General features: G+C 38.7%; 1 protein-coding gene across 7 annotated transcripts; it reads left to right on the forward strand.

Annotated features, from left to right (window-relative positions):
• The first annotated feature begins 2,258 nt into the window (after positions 1-2,258).
• On the forward strand, positions 2,259-13,625 carry LOC116254165 (uncharacterized). Of its 7 annotated transcripts, none has more exons than XM_031629336.2 (10): positions 2,259-2,827; positions 5,217-5,403; positions 6,589-6,794; positions 6,951-7,082; positions 9,412-9,559; positions 11,049-11,138; positions 12,094-12,148; positions 12,226-12,348; positions 13,140-13,196; positions 13,278-13,625. In XM_031629336.2, the coding sequence occupies exons 3-10, from the start codon at positions 6,604-6,606 to the stop codon at positions 13,400-13,402; spliced, it is 921 nt and encodes a 306-aa protein (XP_031485196.1). In that variant the 5' UTR covers positions 2,259-2,827; positions 5,217-5,403; positions 6,589-6,603; the 3' UTR covers positions 13,403-13,625. The 7 variants fall into 7 exon arrangements, with proteins under 7 accessions (XP_031485196.1, XP_031485195.1, XP_031485199.1 ...); XM_031629335.2 differs by having other exon boundaries at positions 5,217-5,382; XM_031629339.2 differs by having other exon boundaries at positions 5,217-5,382; positions 6,615-6,794.
• Positions 13,626-13,692: the final 67 nt, after the last annotated feature.

The following is a 13,692-nucleotide window of genomic DNA, read 5'->3' on the forward strand; positions in this document are numbered from 1 at the left end:
CCAAGTACGTCTCTTCGCCGTGCTTGAGGCCTTTCTTCAACTGAAGGGCAGATATCATTGCGGCTTTGTCCTTATCCCTCTTTATCGATGTTACTGGAACCATACAAGGGGACTTCTCTTCCATGATATTGATACTGTGTAGGTACGGCATTGGAACCATTTTCGCTGTATTGAGGAGCTCCATGCCTAGGATCATCCAGAAATCATCTATCGGGACCACCGAGAAGTTGGCCCTTCCTGACCAACTCTCAATCTTCACAACCGCATCACGGGCCACTCCGTGGATGGGTTTGACCTATGAGTTCACCGCCTTCATGCGTAACTCTCCCCTCTCAAGGGTTAGGCCTAGTCTCCTCACCTCCTCAATTGAGACGAAGTTATGCGTGGCTCCCGTGTCTACCATAGCCAGGGTAGACATTCCATTTACCAGGATTTCCAAGTACATGAGCTCGTTAGAAGGTGTTGCTGTCACCTTCACTTTTTCCTCCCTTTTTATGGTGTTCAGAAGTTGAAGTGCACCCATCTTTGGTCCTTCCCCTTCTTCACCTTGTGCCGCAGTAGCAGATTGCCTTGAAGAGCTTGCTTGATTGTCCCTGTTTACACGCTTTGGACATTGCCTCCCTAAGTGATTGCCATCGCAAAACCAACATTTCAACACTCTATTATGAGAGTTGTCGTTTCTGCGAAAGAAAGTTCTTCTTTCGACTTGGCGCTGAGTTGATGGTTCATCTTTCCGTTCTCTTCGATCCTCTTTCTTTCCTCCATGGTCAGACTTCTTCGACGGCTTGAAGGCGTTAGTGTAGTTCTTGCGCTGAGTATCAGCCAAAATGTTCTGCTACCACATAAGCATCCTTCAAGGTCTCTAGATTACTCATTTCCACTTCGGATTGTGCCCACGACTGAAGTCCCAAAATAAACTAGTTCAATTTATCTTGTTCTTGCATATCTGGCACATCTAACATCAGCCTTTGATAGGCCCTCACGTAATCTCGCAAGGATCCGGTATGTTACGCAAGGATCTGGTATGTTTCAGTTCACCAACCATCCGATAGGCATGGCGTGTCGCATTCGGGGGGCATGAAGTAAGTTTTTATCTCTCGCTGAAAATCATCAAAAGTGTCTATTGTGTAGATCCCCTTCTGAATGTCGAGCCTTTTCCTTCTCCACCATGCCACAACATCGCCCTCTAGCAACATAGCCGCAGTCTTGACTTGAAGGTCGTCCCCCATAACTCCTTGCAAGTGCAGGTAATACTCTACTTAGAATAAAAAGTTGTCGATCACTCGACTATCCCGAGTTCCGTTGTATTTAACTGGTCTCTGAACATCGACCCTCGCTGGCCGATTGTCACCTCCACCTATAGAGATCTGTCGCTGTAGTGTGTGGTTTTTTACCTGAAGTTCATTGACTTCAGCCTGTAACGCGGTCACTGTGTCAGTCAGTGCCCGATTCATGGTCACTAGGTCGGCCACTTGTTCCCGCAGTACCTTCATCTCGTCCTTCATTTTTTCGAAGGACTCAGCTGCATTACCCAATGCTTCTTCATGAGTAGTTATGTCGGTAGCCAGCTTGTTCACCATCTCGGTCAGGTGTTCCTGACCCTGAGATGTACCCATCTCGTCAGAATGGACTACCCCCTTGCCCTTGGCACTTCGCAGATTGTATTGAGTCGTCAGGGCTTCTTTCTCTTCGATCAACGATCGTCGGCGTGTAGTTCTACACCGACTATCCAACCGCTTCTTCAGATTGAGCTGAACCTTGGCTCTGATACCAGTTGTCATGGGCTGACAACTTCGGCCCGTGCGGCGCGACAAGAACCTAATTGTCGCAAGCCTTCAAACCGCTGAACGGTGCACAAAAATAGTTTGAGAAAACGAGTGTATAAAGAATGCTTGTGAATAAAGAAATCTCGCAATGTATTCACTTGAAAAATTAGTACATCACGAGAAAGATAAGAAAGGAGAATGATCTCGACTTTACTTATATAGGATGGTCGAGACCTTTTACACGATTCTCATGCCGACCACCTAAAACAAGAAATCCTAATACTTGACACTTAGATCGGTGGGAGGGTACTCCCTTATAAATAAACATGCACAAACAAATGACTTAAAATAAAGCAAAGACTCTGAAACAGGAGAACATTAAGTTTTGAGAGTAAATTGTGTAGAGCAAATAGAAAATGCCAACCTGTTCGTTCGCTGCGTTGATACCTGATCGGATCCTCGTATGCGATAGAGTCCCAAACATTTGCACCGTGGAACAGAACGCCTCCCACCCCCACTCCCGCCCTCGAGTGCTCCCCCTTCTCGAGTGCTCCCGAACGTCCCCCTTTTCTCTCCCCCTTCTCTCTTCTGAGTCTCCTCCTTTCCATTGCTCTACGCCTCCCCCTTTCCACTGCCCTACGTCTTCCTCCCCTGCTCCGTCTGTTGCTTCTCCCCTTTCCCTTTTTCTCCTTTTTCTCCTGATTTGTCTTCTGGTTTTGTGACGGGTTCCACTGTTTGAGGTAGTTATCTGGTTGTTCGTCTCCTTCTGGAAGGGTTTCCTGTGCATCGGGGCAGGCAGGATTTGAAAGAAAAAAGCAGAGGGCCAGTTTATTTGGCATTCAGTCCAAGTCTCTTATCTGCCTTTTCGGGACAAGCTAAGGCTAGCGCCCAATCCGCTTCATCCTTCTTTTGTGATTGGCATTTGCTCATCATTCCGGTGCAACATCTCGAAAGAAGGAGAGGGGGAGGGATCTTACCGTGGTTTTCTCTGAATTTCATCCTCTCCGAATTGCGGTTTTCTCCCTTTCGTCCTCTCTGAATTGGGGTTTCTCTGTTGCAAGGTAAGATTTTGATGCTTCTCTCCCCTTCCTTTCGTCCAATGTGTCTCTACATGTGTGAAGAATGGGTTGTTTGGGTTTCATGGGTTTCATTCTGATGGGATGATTGTCTACTTTTTCTCTGCGTCCCTTTGTTCTTTCTTGTCTTTCGTTTCGTAAGTTTCTTTCTGTTGTATCCTTCTTCTTTCTTTTTCGTTTCCCCATTCTTGGTAAGCTGCACAGCTTTCTTCTCCAAAGTTTTGAGCTCAGTGGATCTACCGTTGAGTTTTGATTTCTTGCATATACACCTATAGCTTCTACTAGCTGGCGAACACATTGTCTTCCTTATGAAGGTCCCTTTCTTTTCTGCAATAATTCCATTTGAAGGTCTGTCTAAGGTCTTTCTCTGTAGATTCTAACGGGAGAAAATGACTGAAGGAAATGCCCCTTGTCCAATATTCTCTGTAGACTTCCTGCCTTCTCTTTTCGTTTTTTTTGTGTTTAATGTAGCTGAACTTCGATGACATGATAATGGAAATGCTTCTAATTGAAATGGTTATCAGTTTCAGAAATGCTGAACTGTGAATGCAATGTTTCATGGGATATGAAGGAGACGCTAAGGGGAGGAAATAACATACACAAACGCAAACGCAAACGCACATTAATATGAGAGAGAGCGAGAGAGAGAGAGAGAGAGAGAGAGAGAGAGAGAGAGAGAGACTTGGATGGGTTGCAGAAATTTGAATTATTCACCAATGTTCAACCTTGAGTTGTTGGCTCATTTTATCATGAATATTTTTCTCTTTTATAGTATTGGTTCATACCCGTAAGAATTTATGAATTTAAGAATGAGCATCATACGAGTATGAATAACTGAGGACACCAGCTTTGTTCCTTTACGATTTTTTAACCCTTTTGTTCTTCTGATCAACACTTCATTCTTACATTTTTTGCTATATCAACAGTTAATATCCAGCCTCAGTAGTTATTCAAACGACTTGTCCACATTTTCTAGTGATGTGGGACGTGCATCAAATTTCAATGACGGGACTTGTCTTTTTTGTCAAGCAGGAGAGGACCATGTTATTTTATAAAAAGAATCTGAATTTGTGTTGCCCTCTTTCTCTGTCACTAAAAGACAAGTAGGCACAACTGACACTTTTTCTTCCTGTGAACCTATTAACAATAGAATTCATATGCTAGAAATATAGGTGAACTTCATATTAATGCTTTATTTTCTCAGCCAGAATTTTGCTCATATTTGAGATGTTTTTTAAGTTCCTGTGAAACCATCAGCTTGTCCGTGGTAGAGGTACATGTGATTATAAACTCAATCTAGAAAAAACTAATTCGCCAACATTTCATATGTGCTACTTCAATACTGAAAGATGAGATTAGTTTTCTCATAGTGCTACCACAACAATCTAGTCGGGAGTCGTTGGCTGATTGATCATCTAATAAGAAACTTGACTAGAACAATGCCCATTAACCCTTTGATATGCTTAGCATTGAATTATTCACCCATGTACGGTACAAAGAGTGAAAACACATTAGGAAAAAACAAGGGATTGAACAAGAGTGTCAATTGAACAAGAAGGGAGGTTAACATTCCAGATAGATGCTAATGAACAATTAAGTGCCTTGTTTAAGCTTTCTCTTTACTTCTGCTCTCCTTCCAATGCTAAGTAGATAAGATTACCTTCCTCCATTGCTGGCTGAAGGTCTTCTAACACCTTATAAGCGATTAATTTTATCTTCTATTCGCCCATATTTAATCTTATTCTACTGACCCTGTCCTTTTTTTCAGCCCCCACTATTTTCTTAAGTACTCTTAAAAAGTGGGCGGCCTTCGTAGCATCTTATAATTCCGCTTTAATCAGTACTTTAGGCCCCTCTTCTAGGAGTCGACGCTTGAGAAGGAAAATCTCTTTTTCTATATATTGATATGATTAACTAATTCCACGTTGAGGATATGCACCTTGTGGTTTGACGAAGGCGGAGGTTTGGGTTCTAAGTAAGCCTGAGATTACTCTGCTGCAGCCAGAACTGATTATGAATACCCAGACTAACTTGCAGCAATTATTCTCTGTCCCCTTCCTTCTATTTTTCCAGGTATATTTGTTACTAATATCCCTCACCTCCAGAACACCGCAGGACTCTATAAACCTATTGAAATGATAACAACACTGCACGTTAGGAGGTTTTCCAGTTTTATCATTTTTCATCCCTCTTTGGAGCATTCTGTCTTATGCTTTGGCATGAAGCTCTTGTAATTTAACCCCCATTGAAACGCTGATCTTGTAATGTGTAATTCCATTCAATCCTTTTTTGTTTACTTTCTACAGAGATGAGAGAACAGACGTCACTTGTCTTGCTCTGTCCATTCATAATGCGATTCTTTATTTTCTTGTAGGATTTCGAGATAGACAAAACAACAGGTTTTCAGAAGACTGCAATGACTCAAGTGACAAATTGTCTTATGCTCCTGACAATAAAGCTAAAGTCGATACTGTTAAGCAGCACGCTACAGTCGTAGAGGAGGCAATTGCAGGCCAAAATATGTGTTCTAAATTACTCTAGTATATAGATATTTCTTCAAAGTTACTTCAATATATACAACCATCACATTTATTTAGCTTATACATTATACGGATGTTGATGTATTGTATATGAATTTTAAATACAATTCTAATTGCTCCTGTCCCTTTCTTATGAATTTTAAACACAATTTTAATAATTGACACTTCCCCTTGCATGTGATAGAAATGCCTGTGTTGGTAACGTAGGTTTAGCTGACATTTATTTTCTAGCAATAGTACAGAAATCAGGTGCACTTGTAACATAATAAAAAACTTAAGTGTATTTCTTAGAGAAACCTTGAATTGCTTGCAGAAATCAGGTGCACTTGTAACACAATACAAAAATTTGTACTACCTGGTTTCTCGTTTGGAGCATAACATAATGCCCATTTAATTATGAATTGTGTTTTTACAATAGGTAAACTCAGAAGTTCAGAAGGTTAAAAACAAAACAAAAAAAACAAAACTTCGTTTTTTATAAGATCTTGTTAAATTTCTAGATCATGACAAAAGCAAACGTCAGACAGGACAGACTGAACGGACAGAACAGACATATGCGAAACAAATGCTAGACAAAAAGAACGTGGTGTTTTGTTCCTAAAATCATCAAACGATGGACAATGAACATCATTGTCCATAAGAGAACAGGACAATAGTGTAATGGACATGACGTCCTGTCTGTCATGTCCCAATGGACGTTCTGTCCTGTCTATATTTTCTTTGGATGGTCTTATTATTCTACTTTACTTTCATTTCCACTATTATAGGATTATGTTGAGAATACCAAGGCAGACAAAAGTTGATTACTATGTAACTTAAGTTAGCATAACCAAACATTATTTATTTATTTATTTATTTTGATTTGCTTATGGGTCATTCAGGATTCATATTCATCGGAATTTATTCCTTTTGGATAATTGTGTAGTCGAGTCTTTGGTTGAGGTGGCTGACCCACATGACCCTCCTAAGTGCCATCTGAGTTTTTTACTTGTAAATGTTAGCTAGTATGTGTGCATTTTGCTACAAAAAACATGTGACAGAGTGCATGTCTAAGCTTAAATTTCAGTGTTACTTGTGCCACTTTCTTAACTTATGAGTTTAAATTTCAATGTTACTCATGCCACTTTGTTAATTTGAATGTTATATGCTGTTAGATTTTTAATTGTCACAATGAAGTTAGTGATTTAGCTTCATCTTCTGGAATAGGAAGTGACAATATAAATGTGTGCCAGGAAAATTCCTGACACATTGTGTCTTCTACGTTCTCTTCCCTTAACCATCAGAGCCAGGAACCATTACACTCTCCTCCATCCTTTTCTGCTTTCATCGGTGCTGCCAACTGGGATGGCATCTCAGATGCCTCATTTCCAGTCCACTTCATCGTCTACCTCTATTTCAGCCACCAGGAGAAGGTATATCTCATCTCTTCATCTCATTCAAGCTCTGCTCTCCCTGCAGAACTCTACCCTGCCTTCAGTCGATGAACTTCATGGGTGCTCCTTGGATTCTGTGCATTTTGAGCTTTTTTTGTTTTTTTTTCCTTTTTCCCCCTGTTTTTGATGTTGAAGTGGGAGAGGAGGCCGTTCATCTCGTTCTATTGGGGACCTTGATGCCAATCAAGTGGAACCCGATTGGTTGAAAGGGGGCAGGAGGAGCAAGGGAGGTGGTATGGACCGCATTGATGCCCTAGGACGACTCCTGTAAGCAATTTCATTACATAAGGTTTTTCTCATTGAATTGCATCTCTGCCTTTTGATGGATTACCTTTTCCATTTCATAATGCATTATTATTCTACATTATCATTTTCATTTAGTACTATTTTTTCTTTGTTGTAATTTTAGTTGCGGTTTGAGGAAACCATAAAATGCTGGCCAATATGTAAAGAGAAAAACGATTTCAGCTCCCCATTTCAAGTACCATTGATTGATAGGAAACTTTAGATTATTGGTTTTTGTTCATATAAGTAAAATATATTACTGCTTTTTTTACATTGTTTGGTACACATGGGAAAGGTAAGAGAGAGATATAAGTAACATGCTCTCCAAAAAGGCTGCTGCACTCGAGTCAACACGATTTGGGTGCAGCTGTGACAACAAAATGTTGTTTTCCTTTTCACTGAAATGCACTCATACCTTTATTTGTTTTGAAAAATGCCGAACCTGCACTTGCCCCAACCCTGTGTGACATAGGAAGAGATATGTTATATCTGCCAACCTAGTCTCCTGCATTACAAGCGTAAATACAAATAAAAGATTATAGTCTAGACTCAAGATGTTAGATGTAAATGTTTTGGAGTTATGACTGTTTGTTTGCTACTACAATTTGGTATAGTCCATTAATCAAAAGATGTCTCCAATAATAAGCACTTCAAGTGGAACTAACTTTGGGATTTTCCTCAAAGGATTAATCCAGCCCACATTTAGTGTCCTTTCTTCAGCAAAATATAACTGACTTATCCCCGAAAGGCAAGAATAATTGAAAATATTGCTCTAGATCAGTTATACAAAGCAATTCCTATATCCTGCAACTTCTGAATACAATGCAGTCATGAAGAAAAAGTTTCACATACATATCCAATCCAGTCAAGCACAAAGCAGCCACTCAAACAATACAATGGGCAAAAAAATTTGCATCATTAAGATACTTACACGAATATCTGATACATGTGATCTCGATAGATGACAAATGATATCACTTAGTAATAAATATTTAAATGGAGCACTTCAAGACTGGTTGTAATTTATGTTGTCAATGCTCACCTATGCTTTGAGACTTAGTTGATCACCTAGGCTAGCTGGTTTCAGGTGACCTGGCATTTCAAATTATAATATAAGACAATTTTATAGCAATCAATATTAACATGCCCATAATTATGTTGAAAATTTTCATTCCCTTTTTTTTTTTCTTGAAAAAGATTATAATTTTAGGTTTTGTTTTGGGATTTTAGTTTTAGAAGTTAGAACTAGAGATTTAGTAATTTGCATTTAGGAAATGCTAAGGGTTCGCATGCTCTATAACATTGAAAAGCATTGATATTGTAAGTCTTTTTCATGCTACATAGCTTGTCAACTTTAGTTGTCTTCAATTTTGTTATTAATTTTAGCAATTAGTATTACATTTTATTGGTTTCCTTTAGGAGTAGCCCATTTATTATGTGTAGTATGTTTTGGATAACGTAGTGTTTATGTATGTAGTATGTACATTCATGACTGTTTGTTTATTTATTGAATCATTTTGTACTATTTAACAATCTTTATGTGACTTAAGTTGCTTATGTGTTTATAGTTTATACATGTGACAATATGTATAATAGTATTTACTGTTGGCTAACTTATTAGGTACAGCTGCTATAGCTGTTTGGTGTATAATTTTTGTTTTTTTGTTTTTTTTTTCTGTACCACTTAAAGTGCCTGCTTCAGCCTACAGATACGTAGGCTTTAGGCTCTACTCATTACCTAGGCTCCTCCCCACACTTTTAACAACATAGGTTGTAAGCTATGTACAGTTTCCACTTCCTGAGAAAGGATACAAGGATTAGTGAAGGAGAAACATAACATTTATATAATAGAAGGGTCAGTATAGCCTTGTCCTGTTCTATACCAAAATGTCCCATCGTCCATAGATTGGGTCCTTAAGAATTGAAAGGGAACTTATAAGCTCTAAAGCACACCTGGAAGCCTAAAGTCTGAACATGAAAAATTTGACATTGCTGATAAGTAGTTGCAAAATGCTGTGAGGAATGATGCTTAATTGGAAATGTTGTCGACCTGAACAGCTTGCTTACAGTAACCCTTTTTAGCTTTACGAGCACCAGTTAGCTAGTTGAGTGAACACATGTTCAAAATTACATGATTTGTCAATATTCCTATACTTGCAATTGGAGTGTGTATGTATGAACCTGCTGATGGGTCATGTTTATTTTCTTTTTTCCTAACTGATTTTGATCATGTATGCCAAGACAACGAGCCATAATCTATTTGAATTCTTTAAAGTTTTCTGGAATTTCTTATTTATATTTTTTTATTTAGAACACGGATTTTACGACACATGGCATCAGAACTGAATCTGGAAATGGGAACTGATGGATTTGTGCGGGTGAATGATTTGCTAAAGCTGAACATGAAAACTTATGCTAATGTTCCATTAAGATCACATACAGTGGATGAGATACAAGAAGTAAGTTAATACAAATTTCCTTTTCTTTTCCTGCTTCAACCTGTTGAAACTTGAAATGCATTTTATGTTGTTGCTGTCAGTTACTGTGTTTGGTAGTCTCTGTGTTGTTTACATATATGTTATAAGTTATAACACATTGCAGCATAATTTATGATTTTTCTCTACCCATGCCCCAATCCTAATTGCCATAGGCAAAGAAAGCCTATTAATTTCTGTTTTTGGAAACCCTTAACCTGCGAATAACTCTTTTGGGGGCTTAGCCAATAGGTCAGTGGGGAATAAAGGATGTTGGGATAGGACTTGTTGGGACCCGGTTAGGAATTTAACGATTAGGATTAGTGCATTTTAGAAGATATATAGTCTACAAAGGCAGTATTTATTCGAGTTGTGGACCAGCCCCTAATTAATGTATCTAAGCTCTTTCATGTGCTCTAGGGTGGGACATGGCTGAGAAAGGTGAACAGCTGCAGATAAGCCTAACCTCTACTGGGCAGGAATGGAAAATGACATGAAACAGGCTGAGAAGAATGTGCCATTTGCTAATGGTTTGAGTACAAAATCTCACTCCAGGAGGTCCTCTCCAGACTCCAGCCTATTTCAATTCCAGAACAAATTTGGGAGGACATAGCTCTCAATTACTGCATTTGCAAGGAAAATCAGTGATCTAAGATGATGAAGAGCAACATGATGTTGTTACCCATGCATTCTTCTAGTCAGATGGGGAAGACAAAGAGGCCAATATCAGTTAACTGGAGTGTCTTCTTGTACAGGCAGGAGTTGTGGAGACCTGATAGAGTAGTCCAGCCAAAATTCAAAAGGAAGGGGGGCTGGAATTGGTCATTGATTGAGAGCCCAGGCAAAACCCATGCATTGAGATATGAAGCCATGTCCTGAAGGGCCTCAACATTGTTGGAGGGCAGTTGATGGGCATACACTTGCTAGAATTAACATTTTTTGAACGGCAGGATAGAGACTTTACAGAAGCAGTCATGCCTAGTCTGTGGCATGTTGACATTGCAGGGTTCCCTCTCAAAGATCATAATAATAGGGAGGAGAGGCCGCCCTCTGAGAGAGAGAGAGAGAGAGAGTCAGTGTGTGTGTGTGTATAAGAGAGAGAGAGAGTCAGTGTGTGTGTGTGTATAAGAGAGAGAGAGAGAGTCAGTGTGTGTGTGTGTAAGAGAGAGAGAGAGAGAGAGAGAGTCAGTGTGTGTGTGTGTAAGAGAGAGAGAGAGAGAGAGAGAGAGAGAGTCAGTGTGTGTGTGTGTAAGAGAGAGAGAGAGAGAGAGAGAGAGAGAGTTGTTCAGCTAGTGATTATTCAATGTATGGGTATTTTTATCATTTTCCATTGCCTTTTTCTTGTTTAATTTTTATTGGATTGTTTTGCAAGCTTCAGACATAACCTAAATGGGCCTTCCCAGTATGTATGTTAAATAGTCCTTTGCAATTGCTTACATAGAACATGTTTGTATTGCTGTCATGTTTGATGCAGGCTGTGAGGAGAGATAATAAACAGCGATTCAGCCTCCAAGAAAAAAATGGGGAACTTCTTATACGTGCAAACCAAGGCCACACTCTGGCAGTACATTTCTTTCCCCTGTAAATTAACTGAAATCGAGCATGTATCACATCTGCTAATTAGTCGTTTGCATCAACTCTGAGAAGAACATGAAACATGATGAAGCTTCTTCTCTGTGTTTCCTGAAATAGCACTTCCTTAGGGATCAGTAATCATTTATAAAAAGCCGATTAAGTTATTCTTAAGTCTTAACTGCAACTTGATGTGTATATGTATATATTTTTTGTCCTTGATGTCTTCTGAAGATGGTGTTGCTGAAACAGATAGAGAATATCCTACAACCTGTTGATTTAACATTCCTTTGTTTATGGTCCTGGCATATGAGAGATTTGGAAATATGCTAGGTTTATGCATTTGCATGCATAGTCAGGAACTTCATTGCAGCGTACATGGACAAGTCTACTAAATGTTCCACATGTTCGGGCCTTTGGGGTTGTATGGGATCTATTGGAGAAGAAAAAATGAGGACAGAGAATTCCATTCTTTCATATTTTAAAAACTTTGTAGTGTAAAACTTATAACAGTTTGCCTGCACTCAGAGTAATTTTTTTTCTTAGAATTGGTGATAAAGCGAGTTGGAGGATTTCAGATTTTTTTGTTTTTATAAATGGAGAAAAAAGTATCAGTCTATGCATCTGTAGGATGTATAGACTATGGAGTACAAAAAAAAGAATTGGAAGCCTTGAAAGACACCTTACACATGGACAATATAGAAGCAAGCATCACAGGCATGGGATATATACGATACGGGAAGGGAATCATACCGTGATAATTAGTAACCCACTGTATCTTATTTGCGTTAATTGGTGGTCTGATTAAGCGTGTTTTTATGAGATTGCATGTTTCTTTTGAATACATCTTTTGCGTTCCATCGTGCTCTGCTAGTAGCCTGCTTGGATCGTGTTTTGATCCCAAAAGCTAGCAATACTAGTTCTTTTGGTTGACAATTTCCTTACAGAATGTCAAGTCTGAAAGCTTGTTGAAGCCGATATTGTCTGCTGATGAAGTCCCAGGTACAAATTAGAAAGTAAATTCTAAAGTAGGAGGCTGTTAACATGGCAACACTAATCAGTTACTTCCCTTCACGCAGTTTGTGTACATGGAACCTATAAAAAGAATTTGGAGTCCATACTGCAAACGGGTCTGAAAAGAATGACAAGGGTACATGTTCATTTTTCATGTGGCTTGCCAAGCAATGAAGAAGTAATTAGTGGTATGAACTATGAAAATCTGTAGTTTGATTCTCTATTAAGTACCAGCAGGTTTGCTTGTTATCTTCTTTGTTTTATGATCTGTTATCCCCAGTAAGAATTTATTTTTGCCTGCTTCTTAAACTGAAGTTAATGTTATTCTGAGTCATTTCTGTATACATTGGGCTTCTAAACCACTTTGTGTATTGGAAAATTATTGCTAATTAATGTTTTGTTTTCGGTGTATACCGGTGGTATTCTTTTGGAAGTTTGTGCATTTAGATTTTGCAGTACCAATACTGTGTAAAATAGTTTATTAAATATGTAATGTGCAACTCTAAGCTGATTGTGATGAAGGATTCAAGAGTACCTATCTGGTGGTCAAATAGTTGTATGGTTGGTTTAAAATTTAAAGTATATTGCACAATGACATCCTTCCACCCTTCATGGTACTGTGCAGCTCTAATTCGATTATAATGAAGATTACCTGTCTGGTTGGTTTAAAATTTTAAATTACGTCTGACCATTTGATGTCACGACTCCAATTTGTTATTATTTCCTATGAGGAGATTGAAGAGTGATTTAGAAAAACTTCCACCCTTCATGACAGTCCTGTTGATCTGGAGACATCTCATTTACCATATGAAAAGATTTGAAAAATAATGTCGTTAACAATTTGGACTCGGGAACTTCTGCTTTTGTTCTAATCCTGATATTGAACTTTTGAGTTCATCAAGGATTCCAAATTCATCTCTCTTGTTCTTGCAATTGGATGGCTAGTTATGGCTTTGATGGACTGAATTTCTCCATGCAGGCATGAGGCGTGATGTTAATATCTTAATTTTCTTAGACGTTGCAAAGGCTCTAGAAGGTGGTACAAGGCTCAGCTGCATCTTATTGCACATTTGATTTAGTTCTGTTCTTTTGCTTACTTTATTTAATTATGTTGCAGAAGGAATGAAGTTTTACATTTCTGACAACAAAGTGATACTCACAGAGGGTTTTGATGGGGTGGTTCCTGTAAAATACTTCCAAAAGATAGAAACTTGGCCTGGTAGACAACCAATTCCTTTTTAAACAAAGGAAGTTTTGATGGTGAAGGATGACAAATTCTGGTTGTTTAACATTTTTGGAAAAAGGTAGTGGGCATCCATCTTCTGTTCTTTTCACATTCCTGATCTGAAATTGGTGTATAGATATTACTTTTTATTCTCTGACAGTATTTTAGCTGTAAACTACATTTTAGTTGGTACATTATATTTAAGAAGTGATGAAGAAATGATGATAAATTGTTTAATCACAGAGACGTCTCCCTGCAGAAAACGTCATTCCTAAATCTTATAAAAGAACAATTACTGCATTTAAAG

The sequence above is a fragment of the Nymphaea colorata genome, chromosome 5 (genome assembly GCF_008831285.2).
Source record: "Nymphaea colorata isolate Beijing-Zhang1983 chromosome 5, ASM883128v2, whole genome shotgun sequence".
NCBI lineage: Eukaryota > Viridiplantae > Streptophyta > Magnoliopsida > Nymphaeales > Nymphaeaceae > Nymphaea > Nymphaea colorata.

What these genes read in the sequence shown, in the direction of transcription:
- LOC116254165 (XM_031629336.2), top strand. Translation starts at nt 6,604, where the DNA reads ATGTGTGCCAGGAAAATTCCTGACACATTGTGTCTTCTACGTTCTCTT. An exon ending in ATTTCAGCCACCAGGAGAAG is followed by an intron (nt 6,795 to 6,950) that starts GTATATCTCATC and finishes TTGATGTTGAAG; the next exon opens with TGGGAGAGGAGGCCGTTCAT. An exon ending in CAGTGGATGAGATACAAGAA is followed by an intron (nt 9,560 to 11,048) that starts GTAAGTTAATAC and finishes TGTTTGATGCAG; the next exon opens with GCTGTGAGGAGAGATAATAA.